Source organism: Emydura macquarii, unplaced genomic scaffold, assembly GCF_026122565.2.
Source record: "Emydura macquarii macquarii isolate MOO-44397 ecotype Brisbane River unplaced genomic scaffold, CSIRO-AGI_Emac_v2 contig_1027, whole genome shotgun sequence".
NCBI lineage: Eukaryota > Metazoa > Chordata > Testudines > Chelidae > Emydura > Emydura macquarii.
Genome location: NW_027131164.1, coordinates 14,121,089 through 14,134,799, shown reverse-complemented (window position 1 = coordinate 14,134,799; position 13,711 = coordinate 14,121,089). Strand labels below are relative to the sequence as shown.

The 13,711-nt window shown below is 46.7% G+C and overlaps 1 protein-coding gene across 8 annotated transcripts in view; it reads right to left on the bottom strand.

Annotated features, from left to right (window-relative positions):
- Window positions 1–13,711, bottom strand: part of KIDINS220 (kinase D interacting substrate 220) — a 175,681-nt gene that overhangs the window by 103,374 nt on the left and 58,596 nt on the right. For all 8 annotated transcript variants that reach the window (XM_067544798.1, XM_067544800.1, XM_067544797.1 and 5 more), the window contains exons 18-21: window positions 12,563–12,703; window positions 11,798–12,041; window positions 5,178–5,266; window positions 1,282–1,426 (exon numbers count right to left, since the gene is read on the bottom strand). In XM_067544798.1, the coding sequence (XP_067400899.1) occupies window positions 1,282–1,426; window positions 5,178–5,266; window positions 11,798–12,041; window positions 12,563–12,703 (619 nt within the window). The remainder of the gene's footprint in view (window positions 1–1,281; window positions 1,427–5,177; window positions 5,267–11,797; window positions 12,042–12,562; window positions 12,704–13,711) is intronic.

Genomic DNA, 13,711 nt, shown 5'->3' with positions numbered 1-13,711 from the left:
AGATTGTTATCAGGTCCCCCCTCAATATTCTTTTCTCAAGACTAAACATGCCCAGTTTTTTTAACCTTTCCTTGTAAATTGGGTTTCCTAAACCTTTTATATTTTTGTGCTCTCCTCTGGACTCTTTCCAATTTGTCCACATTTTTCCTAAATTATGGTGCCCGGAATTGGACAGAGTACTCCAGCAGGGGCCTCTCCAGTGCCAAGTACAGCATAACAATTACCTCATGAATCTTACATACAACACTCTTTTTAATATGCCCCAGAATCATATTAGCCTTTTTTGCAGCTGCATCATACTGACAACTCATATTCAGTTTGCAGTCCACTATAACCTCCAGATCCTTCCGAAGTGAAGTACTTGCACTTGTCTTTATTGAATTTCATTTTGCTGAATTCAGACCAATTTTCCAATTTATCAAGGTCATTTTGAATTTAAACCTGTCCTCCAAAGTGCTTGCAAGCCTTCCCAGCTTGATATCATCTGAAAATTTTATAAGCATGCTCTCTACTCCATTAACCAAGTCATTAATGAAAATACTGAACAGTATCGGATCCAGGACTGATCCCTTCAGGACCCCCGCTAGATACACCATTCCAGTTTTACAGCAAATCATTGATAACTACTCTGAGTATGGTCTTTCAACCAGTTGTGCACCCACATTATAGTAATTTCATCTAGACCACATTTCCCTAGTTTGCTTATGAGAATGTCTAGCATCATGTTAAAAGTACAGTCATAATGTATCATGCCTAATGGAACAAGTTTTCTAAACATTTCAACTGGGTTTTAGTCCTCTGACTACCATTAACTTTCAATGAACAACAACTAAAACCCAGGAAACGATTTTTTTTTTTTTTTAAAGATTTACAAAATGCTCGTTATATTGAAATTTGCAAGTGAACATTTAGTTTTGCTCTGATTTTTGAGATATGAAGCCACTGAGTCTCTTTTTGGCCACACCTGCTAGCACTTTAGGAAACCATCTTACTTTAGAAGTAGGATTTTTTTTTATAATACTTGAAAATAAATGCATGAATTTTGCAGTTCATATACATTACTCTTTCAACTACAAATTTTTAAATAGTGCCTCATGCTAAGCATTTTGGAGTATCCACAATTTATTTTAAATTTTTACAGAGTGATGTTCTATGATTTTCTGTAGTAATATTACTGAAAGTATGCAACCCAGTGTGTTGCAGCATTCCTGAGAGCATACTGTAATTCTGACCAAATCACCAAAACATATTGCTTACAAGACACAATGAGCACATACCCACCTGTCACAGAAACAATATTGAGTAATCTTCTCATGGTCTGAGGACTGATATCACTAAACCAGTCCTCTGTGACCAGAAGCTTGGTCAGATCAAAAGACATCTGGCGTGTAATGGTACGCTGCATCTGTCGTCTTCTGTAAGTATCCTGACAATTAAACAAAACAAAAACAAAAAAGCAAAATAATTGTTAGTTTCTCCAAATTATACAAAGGACTCTTCATTTCAGGTTTTGTGCTTCAAAAAAAGATTCTAATTTTTTACAAGTTCAACCAAAGACTGAGATTTGTTCTCAAATACAATGAAAATATTTTAACAGGAACAATGTTCTTTGGCTGAACTATGTAACAATCAATAAAAGCAACGTAGGTTGAAAATGATTTCAAATAAGCCACATTACTATGGTTTACAAACAATAGCAGAATTTTTTCACACCACAATTATGAGTGACAAAATACAATGGTAAGTCACAATATTTAACAATTTAAAACGTTGTTCCCATCACTTTCAGCTGTCTCTGCAAAAAGCTAACTTCCATTCATTTACTCATATGATGTTGAGAAAACCACCTTTTAAATTAAGGCAAAAAAACTAAGAAGAGCATGTCTTTGCTCTGGAAGACTCAAAAAATCCTCATTCTTAGCCCTACTATCTGTCACATAGAAACTGATGTAGGAGTCAGCTGTTAAGCCAAGCATCTTTGTGGTTGTTAGTTAAGACCACACAGACCCCACCTTGGGTACAGATTGAACATGAATTTGTATACCCTCTCTCCGTTTCAGGCATTGTAGGATCAAATTATTATAGATTTGACAGCTTCAGACCTCCAACAGTAACAGCTCGGAGTCAAGCTTGCTCAAACCTGCCTAGAAAGTTCTATTTCCATCCATTCTTTAACATAGGAGTGGTCCTACGGAGTAATAATATGCTTAAAATTTGTGGCAAAACCCTGATGTGAAGGGAATGGATGGAGAGAGGAATTATGACTGTGTCACAGCTAAATGACAATGATAAATTTAAACCATTTGCAGATCTTCAGCAGCAATTTGGCTTGCCCTACTCCAAACCATGGAAATATCTCCAGTTAAAGCATTTACTTACAAATATATTTGGACCAGATCTACTGGGAGTTCCAGAACCTCCAGAACTTTTATCATATTGAAAAGGCTCGGGGTAGCCTTTTATGATTTTCTGGCTCAAAAACTCTGCCAAAGATTGATAATTTGCAAGTCGCTGGAACAGAGATTTAGATATGCAACTATCTCCAAATCGATGAAATACAACTGTATCTAATGTTAAAAAGGCAACTATAAACCTGAGACTGTGGCTTATTCACCAAAAGACACTTTTTGAAATAGACCTGGTCCCCACATAGATTAATAGTAATGGGCCTCATAAATACTGACCACTGTTGGAAATGTAACCACCTTGATGCTACAGTAGCTCATTTGTTTTGGAAGTGCCCCTGAATCAAGAATTTTCTGGTATGAGGTGGGTCAAAGAAACAGTTTGATACTGAACACTAAGTTGGAGCCCATCCCCTTAAGTTTCATTCTTTGATATATTTATTCTACCTAGAGGCTACCTGTGTGATATAGCAAGGGCAGAGGGCAGTAGGAGAGTGGTACATTTTTACAATTCTTGGCATTATCAACAAATTAACTACAAGACTTAATATTAGCATAAATATTGACAGCAAAATCATGTTTAGTTAAAACAGGCTTTTTCCTTGTAAGGTTTACTATGGAGGTAACAATGTTATTCCATTTTTTTTTTTTTTTTTTTTTTTACAAACATTTGTAAGGGTTCAGTTAGCTCAACAGTGGGTTGGATCTGCTCTTGCTGCATAATCTCTGCTTGTCTTATGTGATTTTGCCAAGTGTGTCCTCCATGCTAACAGCTATGGGTAGATCTTTCTCCCTCGTCAGACAGGTAACTTGCACTACCACACACACTAGCTAGTTCACTAGTTTCCAAATTTTTAACTGTTAACCATTTCAAGTCTGGACTTGGTTTTAAAGAGATATCAACCATTCTCACTAGCATCTCATAAACCAGGTTCTGATGTTCTTTCATTGCCAATCTCTGACTCCACATAGCATCAGATGTACCTGAGTTCACTAAGAGACTACAAGATATATCCAAAGCATTCAGAAGTGAGAGTTTGCCTGCCACCGCCTGTTCTCCCAAGAGATCAACTTCACAGGGAGGTATGTAAGCCCCAGAATGCTCAGGGCTCTGTTCCCAAAAGATTAGCCAGAGTCATTAGAGGGCAATTAGGACCAGCTGAGGCCAATTAAGACCCAGCCAGGTGCCTGATAAAAACAGAGTATGAGCTGAAGTGGAAGTGTGCTGTGCTGTATGAGGGAGCCAAAAGGAATTCAGAGTTGTGTGAAGGTGGTGGAGTTCAGAATTGGGTGGAGGAGCAGAGAAGTGTGCAGAGAAAGGTACTGGGTTCAGGAGGGGGAAGTTTGCCCAAGCAGGACTGTGATACCTACCCACCCACCCCCCGGCACAGGGGCCTGGGTAAGGAAGCCCAGCCCCAGGCAGCAAGGGGGCAGGGCCCGAAGAGCCAGAAGGGGGAAAGTAGCCCAGGAGAAAGACTGAAGCTGTGAATACGGTGCCAGCAGCACAGAGTTGCTACTCATAGGGCCCCTGGGCTGGGACCCGGAGGAGCGGGCGGGCCCAGATCCCTACCCCCATCCCTGGGGAGACGGGGTAACTGGCGACTCCCTGGCCCACTACGAGAGGCAAAAGCGTAAGACCCGCTAGGGTGAAGCCAGCCGTTTGCCACACCTGATAACAAGGTGGCATGTTTCCATCATGCAGCTTTAGTCAATAAAAAACTAAGCCTGAAAAAATGAAAAAGTTGATCCCCACCTAAATATAGATGCCTGACTTGGTGACATGACTGGCATCATGGATGACAAATGACTAGCATTCCATAGGAAGGAAACGCATGAAAAACGTAAAGCAATTTGGGCTGATTTTTTAGCACTCTATGATTAATGTAGACTCTGAAAACAGATATTTCACTTCCCCTCCTTTTCCTTTATCCTAATTCTCTTTATTTGCTTTGTATATTGTGATGAATCTGGTATTTTGGTATATTTGAAAAAATTAATAAAAAGTTATAAACTAAAAAAAAACAAAAACCAGATATAGAAGGCAGAACAGAGAAAGCAACACAGTGCTATGCCAGTGGCTCATTTTTGCTTTTGTGATTAAGGAATTAAAAAGTCTTTCTTCCTTTGCAAATAGGATAGAAGGACTCCGCTCATGTGTGGGGATCAGTGAAGGAAATCTGCTTTAGAGGAGCTGTTTATTTTTACTGCTGGGTGTATGGATTACAACAGCATTTCTCTTTGCCTAGACGTACTGAGGTGGCAGAGAAGGTCTGCATAGAACAACAAGTAGAGAAGTCAAAACTGTGCATCCACATTGTTCTAGGATACTCCACTTGCTGGAGTCCTGCCCCGGAAGCACCAACCAGTGATCATGAAAAGCTAGGCTATAAAAAGGGATCTACAAAGTCAAATATGGATCTAGGTCCTAGTTACTTAAAATGATTACCTTTCTTCTTGTGTCTCAAGCTAGCATTTGAGATTAACTTGAGGCACTCCACCTAACAGATTCTACATTTAAATGTTTGTGGAATAGCTGTTTCCACAATTGGCTAGACTCTGAGATGTGCTTCTCAGCTGCTCTATCAGAGGCTGAGTTTGTTGACCTTCAAGTCAGGCTTTTTATTAAGGGATAGTATTTGTTGATTTCAATGGGAGGGTTTGATGTGCCTTTGAAGGTGATACTGTGATAAAACTGTTTTGAATTACCATAACTAAAGCAAAACTAGATACATATTATAAATATCTCTTCTTTTATGCTACTGTCTTTCTCACCCGTCTATTGAGAGCAGTTTTGCTGCCAAGTTTGGTCGTCTCTCCAAGACTATTCTGAGAAACTCTTCTGTCAACTTCTTCATGTATTCCTAAAAAAATGATATTTTTCCATTAAAATACATTTCACTCTTCCATGCATCTGCTTATTCCAACTGTACACTGGAAAATAACAAGGTTACTTACCAGTAACTGTTGTTCTTCGAGATGTGTTGCTCATATCCATTCCAATTTAGGTGTGTGCGCGCCCCGTGCAGATTCCCAGAACCTTTTTCCCTAGCAAGCCCCGCAGGGCCAGCTCAGGCGCCCCCTGGAGTGTCGTGCTCATGTCGCGGTATAAAGGGCGCTGCTGACCTCGCGGGCCCCCAGTCCCTTCTTTCTGCCGACTCCGACAGTGGGGATGGGGGGTGGGTTTGGAATGGATATGAGCAACACATCTCGAAGAACAACAGTTACTGGTAAGTAACCTTGTTTTCTCTCTTCGAGTGATTGCTCATATGCATTCCAATTTAGGTGATTGAGTAGCCATACCCTTGGAGGCGGGTAGGAGTCACTGATGAGCGGCTCTGCTCAGCACAGCCCTGCACACCGCTGCGTCTTCTCTCGCCTGTTGAACAATGGCGTGGTGAGTCGTGAACGTATGAACTGACGACCAGGTGGCTGCTCTACAGATATCCTGCAGTGGCACGTTCTGCAGGAAGGCAGCCGAAGAGGCCTGTGCCCTGGTCGAATGTGCCATTATCACTCCAGGTAGTGGCACTTTCGCTTGCTCGTAACAGAGCTTAATACATGATGTGATCCAAGAAGAGATTCGCTGGGTGGAGACCGAGGAGCCTTTCATCCGATCAGCCACTGCTACAAATAGCTGTGTCGATTTGCGGAACGGTCTGGTTCTCTCCACGTAGTGTGCCAGGGCCCGCCTGACATCCAACGAATGCCATCTCCGTTCCTCAGCCGAACCGTGTGGTTTCGGGAAAAACATAGGGAGGAAAATATCTTGGTTACAGTGGAATTGGGACACCACCTTGGGAAGGAAGGTTGGGTGGGGCCTCATCCTGACCTTATCCTTGTAAAAAACAGTATGGGGGGGCTCCGAAGTTAGTGTTCTTAACTCAGAGACCCTCCTGGCTGAAGTGATGGCCACCAGGAATGCTACCTTCCAGGAGAGCAGTAGCAGGGAGCATGTCGCCATGGGCTCAAAGGGGGGTCTTGTCAACATGGTGAGGACCAGGTTTAAATCCCAGGGGGGGACAGGGTCTCGAACCTGTGGAAACACTCTCTCCACCCCTTTCAGGAATCTAACTGACATGGGGTGGGAAAACAGCGACCGTCCCTCCATCGGCTGGTGAAAAGCCGAAATAGTCGCCAGGTGTACCTTCAAAGAGGCCAAGGCCAGGCCTTGGAGTTTAAGACTTAGAAGGTATTCTAGAATCACCTGTATGGGCGAGCAGGTAGGAATAACACCCCTGGTCTCTGCCCAAGCCGTAAAGCGCCTCCACTTCGCCCGGTATGTAACCTGCGTGGAGGGTTTTCTACTACTGAGTAGGATCTGTTGAACCTGCAAGGAACAGGCCCTTTCACCCTCCGTCAGCCAGAGAGTCTCCAAGCTGTCAGATGGAGGGAGTCCAAGTCCGGGTGCAGAAGGCGCCCCTGGTCCTGGGAGAGTAAGTCGTCGGCGTACTGGATAGGTCGAGCAGTGATCGGCGTAGCAATGGATAGCAATCAAGATGACCTCCGCCTTGTCCCTCTTGATCTTGAGAAGGACTTGGGGGAGGAGAGGGATGGGGGGAAAGGCGTACATCAGGGACCCCGACCATTCTATTAAGAACGCGTCGGAGAGGGAGTCCAGCTCGCGACCTCTGAGTGAGCAGTATCTTGGGCACTTCTTGTTTCGCGAGGATGCGAAGAGGTCCAGAAGGGGAGTGCCCCACACACGGAAGATTGAAGTCGCTACCTTGTGGTGAAGCGACCACTCGTGTTGGGGAGAAAACGACCTGCTTAAGCGGTCTGCCTCGTCGTTTCTGATCCCCGGGAGGTGAGAGGTAAAGATATGGAAATTGTGTCTCACCGCAAATTCCCATAAAGCCATAGCCTCCTGGCACAGGGCCAAGGAGCGCACTCCCCCTGCCTGTTCATGTAGAACATGCTCCCCCTGCCTGTTGATGTAGAACATGGCTGCTGTATTGTCCGTGAGGACCCGGACTCCCTCGCCCCTCAGGAACCTGAGGAAGGTTTTCCATGCAGGCCAACCGGACTGCTCTGAGCTCTCGGACATTGATATGTAGAGCTCTCTCCTCCGGTGACCATGACCCTTGGGTTCTCAGGCCTCCGCTGATGTGGGCTCCCCATCCCATGTCCGAGGCGTCCGTGATAAGGGTCACGGATGGAGTCAGGTCTCTGGACGGAACTCCCTTGAGCACCTCTCTCGGGTCTCTCCACCAATTGAGGGAGGACAGCACCTGTGGGGGAACCGTGACCACCTTAGTCAGCGAGTGTCTAGAGGGTGCATAGGTAGACACTAGCCATGCTTGTAAGGGCCTTATCTTAAGGCGGGCCAGCCTCACCACATACGTAGAGGCTGCCATATGTCCCAACAGCTGTAAACAGCGTCTGGCTGTCGTCATAGGAGACGTTTGTAAGTCTGTGATCAGGGATCCCATTGCCTCAAAACGCAGCCGAGGTAGAAACGCTCTGACCTGTATGGCATCCAAGGAGGCCCCTATAAAGTCTATACGCTGCACAGGGGCGAGCGTGGACTTCTGCTCGTTAATGAGCAGGCCCAGTCTGGTGCACGTAGCGCAGACCAGCTCCAGGCTGTGCTGCACCTGCTCACACGATCTACCCTTGATGAGCCAGTCATCCAAGTAGGGAAAGATCTGAACCCCCTTACGGCGTAAGTGTGCCGCCACTACTGCCATACACTTAGTAAAAACTCTTGGGGCTGAGGACAGGCCAAAGGGTAGTGCCGTGAATTGGTAGTGGCCTCCCTGTACCCTGAATCTCAAGAATCTCCTATGTCCCGGTAAAATGGAGATATAGAAATAAGCATCCTTTAAATCGAGGGCAGCGTACCAGTCCCCTGGGTCTAGGGCCGGAATTATGGAGGCAAGCGATATCATGCGGAACTTAGTCCGTCTGATATACTTATTCAGACGACGGAGATCCAAGATGGGTCTCAGACCACCCTTGGCCTTGGGAATCAGGAAGTATCTAGAGTAGAATCCCTTCCCCTTTCCGTCCGCGGAACCTCCTCTACCGCACCAAGCTCCAGGAGAGAGTGGACCTCCTGTAGTAGGAGCTGTTTGTGTGTGGGGTCCCCCATATTTGATGGGGTAGGAGGGGATTCCGGAGGAGAAGCCGTGAACTGTAGGGCGTATCCCCTGAGGACGACTTCCAGGACCCAACGGTCCGTCGTGATTGCCTCCCAAGCATGATAGAATGGCCGAAGCCTATCTGCGAAGGGTTGATTATGACCCAGGGGGAAGGAAAAAGCACCACCCTCAGAATCGCTGTCAAAAGCGTTTATTACCATTCGCGCCGCCAGTTTTTCCTCCCTGTTGCGCCCGCGCAGAGGAGCCTCGCCGATCCCAGCGGTTAGGCCCTCGAAAGCGGTCCCGTCCCCTCCTCTGCTGAGTGGGTCTAGGGACTGGCCTGGGCGGGGGAGGGGGCTGGCGCTGAGGCTGAGGGCGAGACTGGCGTCTTGCTGCTTGAGGAGTGTACAGCCCTAGGGTCCTCAAGGTGGACCTAGAATCTTTGAGGGCATGCAACTTCTCATCCGTCCTCTCCGAAAAGAGGGCGGATCCCTCAAAGGGGAGGTCCTGAATGGCCTGCTGGACCTCCACGGATAACCCCGACGCCTGCAGCCAAGAGCAGCGGCGCATAACTATGGCCGAAGCCATTGCCCTGCTTGCGGTGTCGGCCGCATCACTGGCCGCCTGCAAAGCCACCTGTGCCACGGCCTCCCCTTCCTGTGTCACCGTGGCCAGGTCTGCTGCCTGGTCCGGGGGAAGGGCAGCAACCAACCGCTGTAATGAGGCCCAGAGATTCTGGTTATATTTGCCAAAGAGGGCCTGGTGGTTAGCCACCCTCAATTGAAGTGCCCCTGTGGAGTATACCTTGCGGCCAAACAAATCCAATTTCCTCCCCTCCTTATCTTTACGGGTAGTCCCCAGGCCGCCCTGGCGATCCCTTTGATTCGCCGCATCGACTACCAGGGTCCCAGGAGCCGGGTGGCTATAGAGAAACTCAAAATTCTCCTTAGGCACGTAATATTTTCTCTCTGGTCCCTTGGATGTTGCGGGAACAGAGGAAGGCATTTGCCATAGGGCCTTGGCAATACTCATGACCCTGTCATGAATGGGAAGGGCCACCCGTGAAGGGCCTGAGGACCCTGAAGGGCCGAACAATGGGTCGTCCTCCTCAGACATCTCCTTAAGCAGTAGCCCCAGATTATTCGCCATCCGCTTAAGGAGTTCTTGGTGCGCCCTAAAATCAAAGAGGGGCGTCCTATGGTCCCTGGAGGTGCCCTCATCAGGGGATGAAGAGGAGGACAAGGGGAGAGGCCCTGTAGATGGGCCTTCCTCGGGGTCTGAGTCCCCATCAGAGGGAACGGGTGGTGGCAACTGTAAGGGTGGAGGAGGAGGCTGCACCACCGCAGAATGGAGCGAGTCAGCACCCTGAGTCTGCTGAGCTGCCCACGGACCCCAGTACGGCCAGTGCCAAGGTCCCGGCTGCCACCCTGGTACAGGCAACTGCCCAGCATCCCCCTTGTGATCCCGGCGCCCCGAGTCCCAAGACCGTCTCTTATGACGCCTTTGCGGGGAGCGGCTTCGTGAAGAGGAGGAAGAGTAGCGCCGATGCCTACGACGCCTCCTGGATGAGGACCGACTAGACGAACCAGAGGATTTTCTCCGTCTGCGGTCGGACCGCTTATGCCTGCGTTTGCCGCCACGGGAGCAGGAGCGGTGGCTTCTACGGCTACGCGTCGAGGATCTCGACCGTGGACGTTGTGTTGCTTCCAACGTGAAGCTTGGTACCGAGGCCATCGGGACAAGCGCGTGCCTCGTTACCGATAGGCTCGGTGCCGCGTAGGCCGGTGCCGCTTGGGCTGGTGCCACTTGGGCCGGTGCCGTCAGAGGCCAACGGTACCGGTGGGGTTGGTGCCGAAAGCCCTGGAGTCATAGGCATGGACGGCGTCGACCACGTCACGGAAGGCTGCTGCCCCGATGGACCTGGCAGCATCGACCAACCCGGTGCCGGTGCCCCCACTATAGAGGACGGGACCGATACAGACGGTGCCCTCTTGGAGGGGGTGTCCCGAGCCTTGCTACGGCGCCGCGCCTCTCCACTCTCGAGGGGGCTCGAGTCCGACTCCTGAGTGGTACTGGAGTCAACTCCGACAGCCGAGCGCCCGCTCTTTGTGCCTCTAGACCGCCCACGGTGCCGCGGTGCCGAGGCGCTCGACGACCTAGAGTCGGAGCTCGGAGGGGATGCACTCTCTGCCCTCCGTGACCGTCTGGGTGAGGGTTGAGAGCGTTGGTTCCTCCACCCACCGGGGCCACCCAGCGCGGGTTTGCCCCGAGACGCCGGTCCCGCACCCCTCGGCCGAGGGGGGGACGGAGGCGTGGGCAAGGTCATGAGGGCCCTTGCCGCATCGAACGCCTCCGGCGTCAACGGTCCTTGTAGAGGCTCTCCCCCACCCTTTAGAGTCGGGGGAGGCTCCCTACGAGGAGACACCGGTGCTGGAGGAACCTCCACGGCACGTGGCTGGGGTGTCTCTTTCTCCTCCCCTTGCTTCCGGGAGAAGTCCTTGGAGGCGGTGCCGGCGGTCTTGGTTTTCTTCGGCACCGAAACCTTCGGTGCCGCAGCCGGTGCTGGCAGTGCGCTCTGCACCGAGCGTAGACTCGGTGCCGGTGACCTGGACGGCTCGGACGCCAGTCGGAGTGCCGCTTCCATGAGAAGTGACTTCAGCCTCGCATCCTGTTCTTTTTGGGTGCGGGGCTTAAGGGACTTGCAGATCCTGCATTTCTCTCGTCGGTGCTGCTCTCCGAGACAACGGAGGCAGCGATCATGGGGGTCACTAACAGGAAACTGCTTTGCACAGAGGGAACAGCTCTTGAAGCCCACGGAGCCCGGCATGGCTCCGGTCAAAAGCCCCTAAGGGCCCTTGAACACAAAGTCAGTGGCTTCAGCTAACTGTCCTTGACTTCAAATAACAATAGTTCTCTAATCTTCTAATCGATGTAAATAGCTAGGGACTGCTGCTTGCAATGGCAAGTGGCAGAAGTTCCAGCAACCGTCAGAGGCGGAAAGAAGGAACTGGGGGCCCGCGGGGTCAGCAGCGCCCTTTATACCGCGACATGAGCGCGGCACTCCAGGGGGCGCCTGAGCTGGCCCTGCGGGGCTTGCTAGGGAAAAAGGTTCCGGGAATCTGTGCACGGGGCGTGCACACACCTAAATTGGAATGGATATGAGCAATCACTCGAAGAGAGAAGTCTGAAGTTACCAAATATCTACCAAATAACTAAGATGTTATAGAAAAATGCTAAAGATAAATGGTTTCAAGATCATTTACTTTTATAACTTTGCTACAAGCTATAATGCTCCTTGCATTATAAACTTACCTGAAGTATCTGTATATGGAATATCTCCATTGGTAGTTGCAGCTACCATCAGCTTTTTTGCATTACTGAGACCACGACTGTTAAGAAAGACAGGCAAATGGACTATATTTCTCATGTAATCATGTCCATTTATGTTTGAATCACGTAACACACTATTGAGGTTCTGGTTAATTGCCTTTATAATAATATGTGGGTCACTTGCAAAAATGGCAATAAATGGGCCTTTTGAAAACAGAACTCGTACCTGCAATAAGAAAAAGGGTAGATTGTAAATTGTTTTTACTATGTGCCATTAAAAATTCTTGTAGTTAAAATTTTATACTCATTTTGTTCTGACCAGTTGAATAGACAAACTAAATGTAGCACAACGTATTTTTTCTATTACCTATAATATCAGAAGTAATCACATTAAATGGTATCATGAAAATAATATGCTTGATACATCACTAGAAATTAATACCAAATTCTTAACTCCTGAAAATTTTTCAACCAAAAATATCCTTTTAATTTATATAAATTTTAGTTGAGAAGTTTGAAAAAACTCTTCAACCAAATAAACTAATCTCAAGATGACACTAATTCATAGCACCTTTGATCTCAAAACACTTCACTATCATTAAAAAGTTTATTTTCAACACTTCTGGGAGCAGATCTTTGGCTGGTGTACATAATCACAGGTTCTACTGGAGCTATGACAATTTACACAAGCTAAGGATCTGTTCCCTAGCAGATATGCAAGATCATCTCTGTAAAATAACAACTCACTGTGTCAAGCATCTGTAGAACTTTGTCCTGTTCACAAGCATCTAATCCATCAATAATTACGACAAGCCTTGTCTGATTCTGAGTGAAGCTATCAATGGTTTTTGCCATTTTGGCCATCAGTTCCACTTCACACTTTAGAACCTACAAACGTTAAAACAAGAACCTTTCAAAATTAAAACAAACAATAAAAGCTATTTAGTGGAAATATGGGGAGATCTTTTTAGAAATTGGAGCAAAGGCTTTCTCAGCACAATTCTAGTTTTAATGAAGTTTCATATATTTTTCAAAATGTCATTCCTTTTAAAAATTGCTATCTATCCTAACAATATTTTAATATCATCATTAACTAAAAGATAAATACAATGGAATCTAAAAGAAATCATTAAATAACCATGAAAATACACAAGTTTAAATCGGGATTTTTTTCTTCCTTCAACAGAGTTTAAAAGGACTGTACTATAAGGACACACATTTTTAAGTTTTCTGTAACTTTGGTCTGGTCACAGACTATCATAAGTTAGTATCATCTGAGCTTCATTTAACAGTGATAAATGAATACACATTTACAGTAACTCAGCATTTCAAGAGTGAGTCAAAAGAGTTCAAAACATCTGTAGCTTCTTCTAATCTCTCCAGCGAAACAGAACTCAAAGAATTACTTAGTGTAAATTTTATGCAAAGTTTTTCTTTATCTGCCTTCGTGTCTGAAAGGCTTTTGCAGCTTTGGGTAGAGACCCTAAATGCTTCACAACAAATAATGTAAATATATTTTCGATGTTTTCTTCATGTTTAAGTGGGACTGGACTGCTGGGCAATAAGGATGCAAGTGCAGCTCCTGATGAAAATGATTTTCTCCAGAAATAGCTGTGCATGAAACATTCTCCGCTGCAAGATAAATGCTTTGAAACAGCGTAGCTCCTAATGGAAATTTTATCTGATAGACAAAATTTCACAAGAACTCAGTCCCAAACAATCAAGATAAGGGACAAAGCACAAACTTTGAGTGATAACAATGAAAAGTAAGAGAGTCATGAATTTCAGCCAATGCCTAATTTCAAAGACTTCTTAAACATTTAAGAGAAACAAACAAACAAATAAATACATTCTATATAAAATGTAAAAGGGTATAAAAATATAAACCTGAGAAAT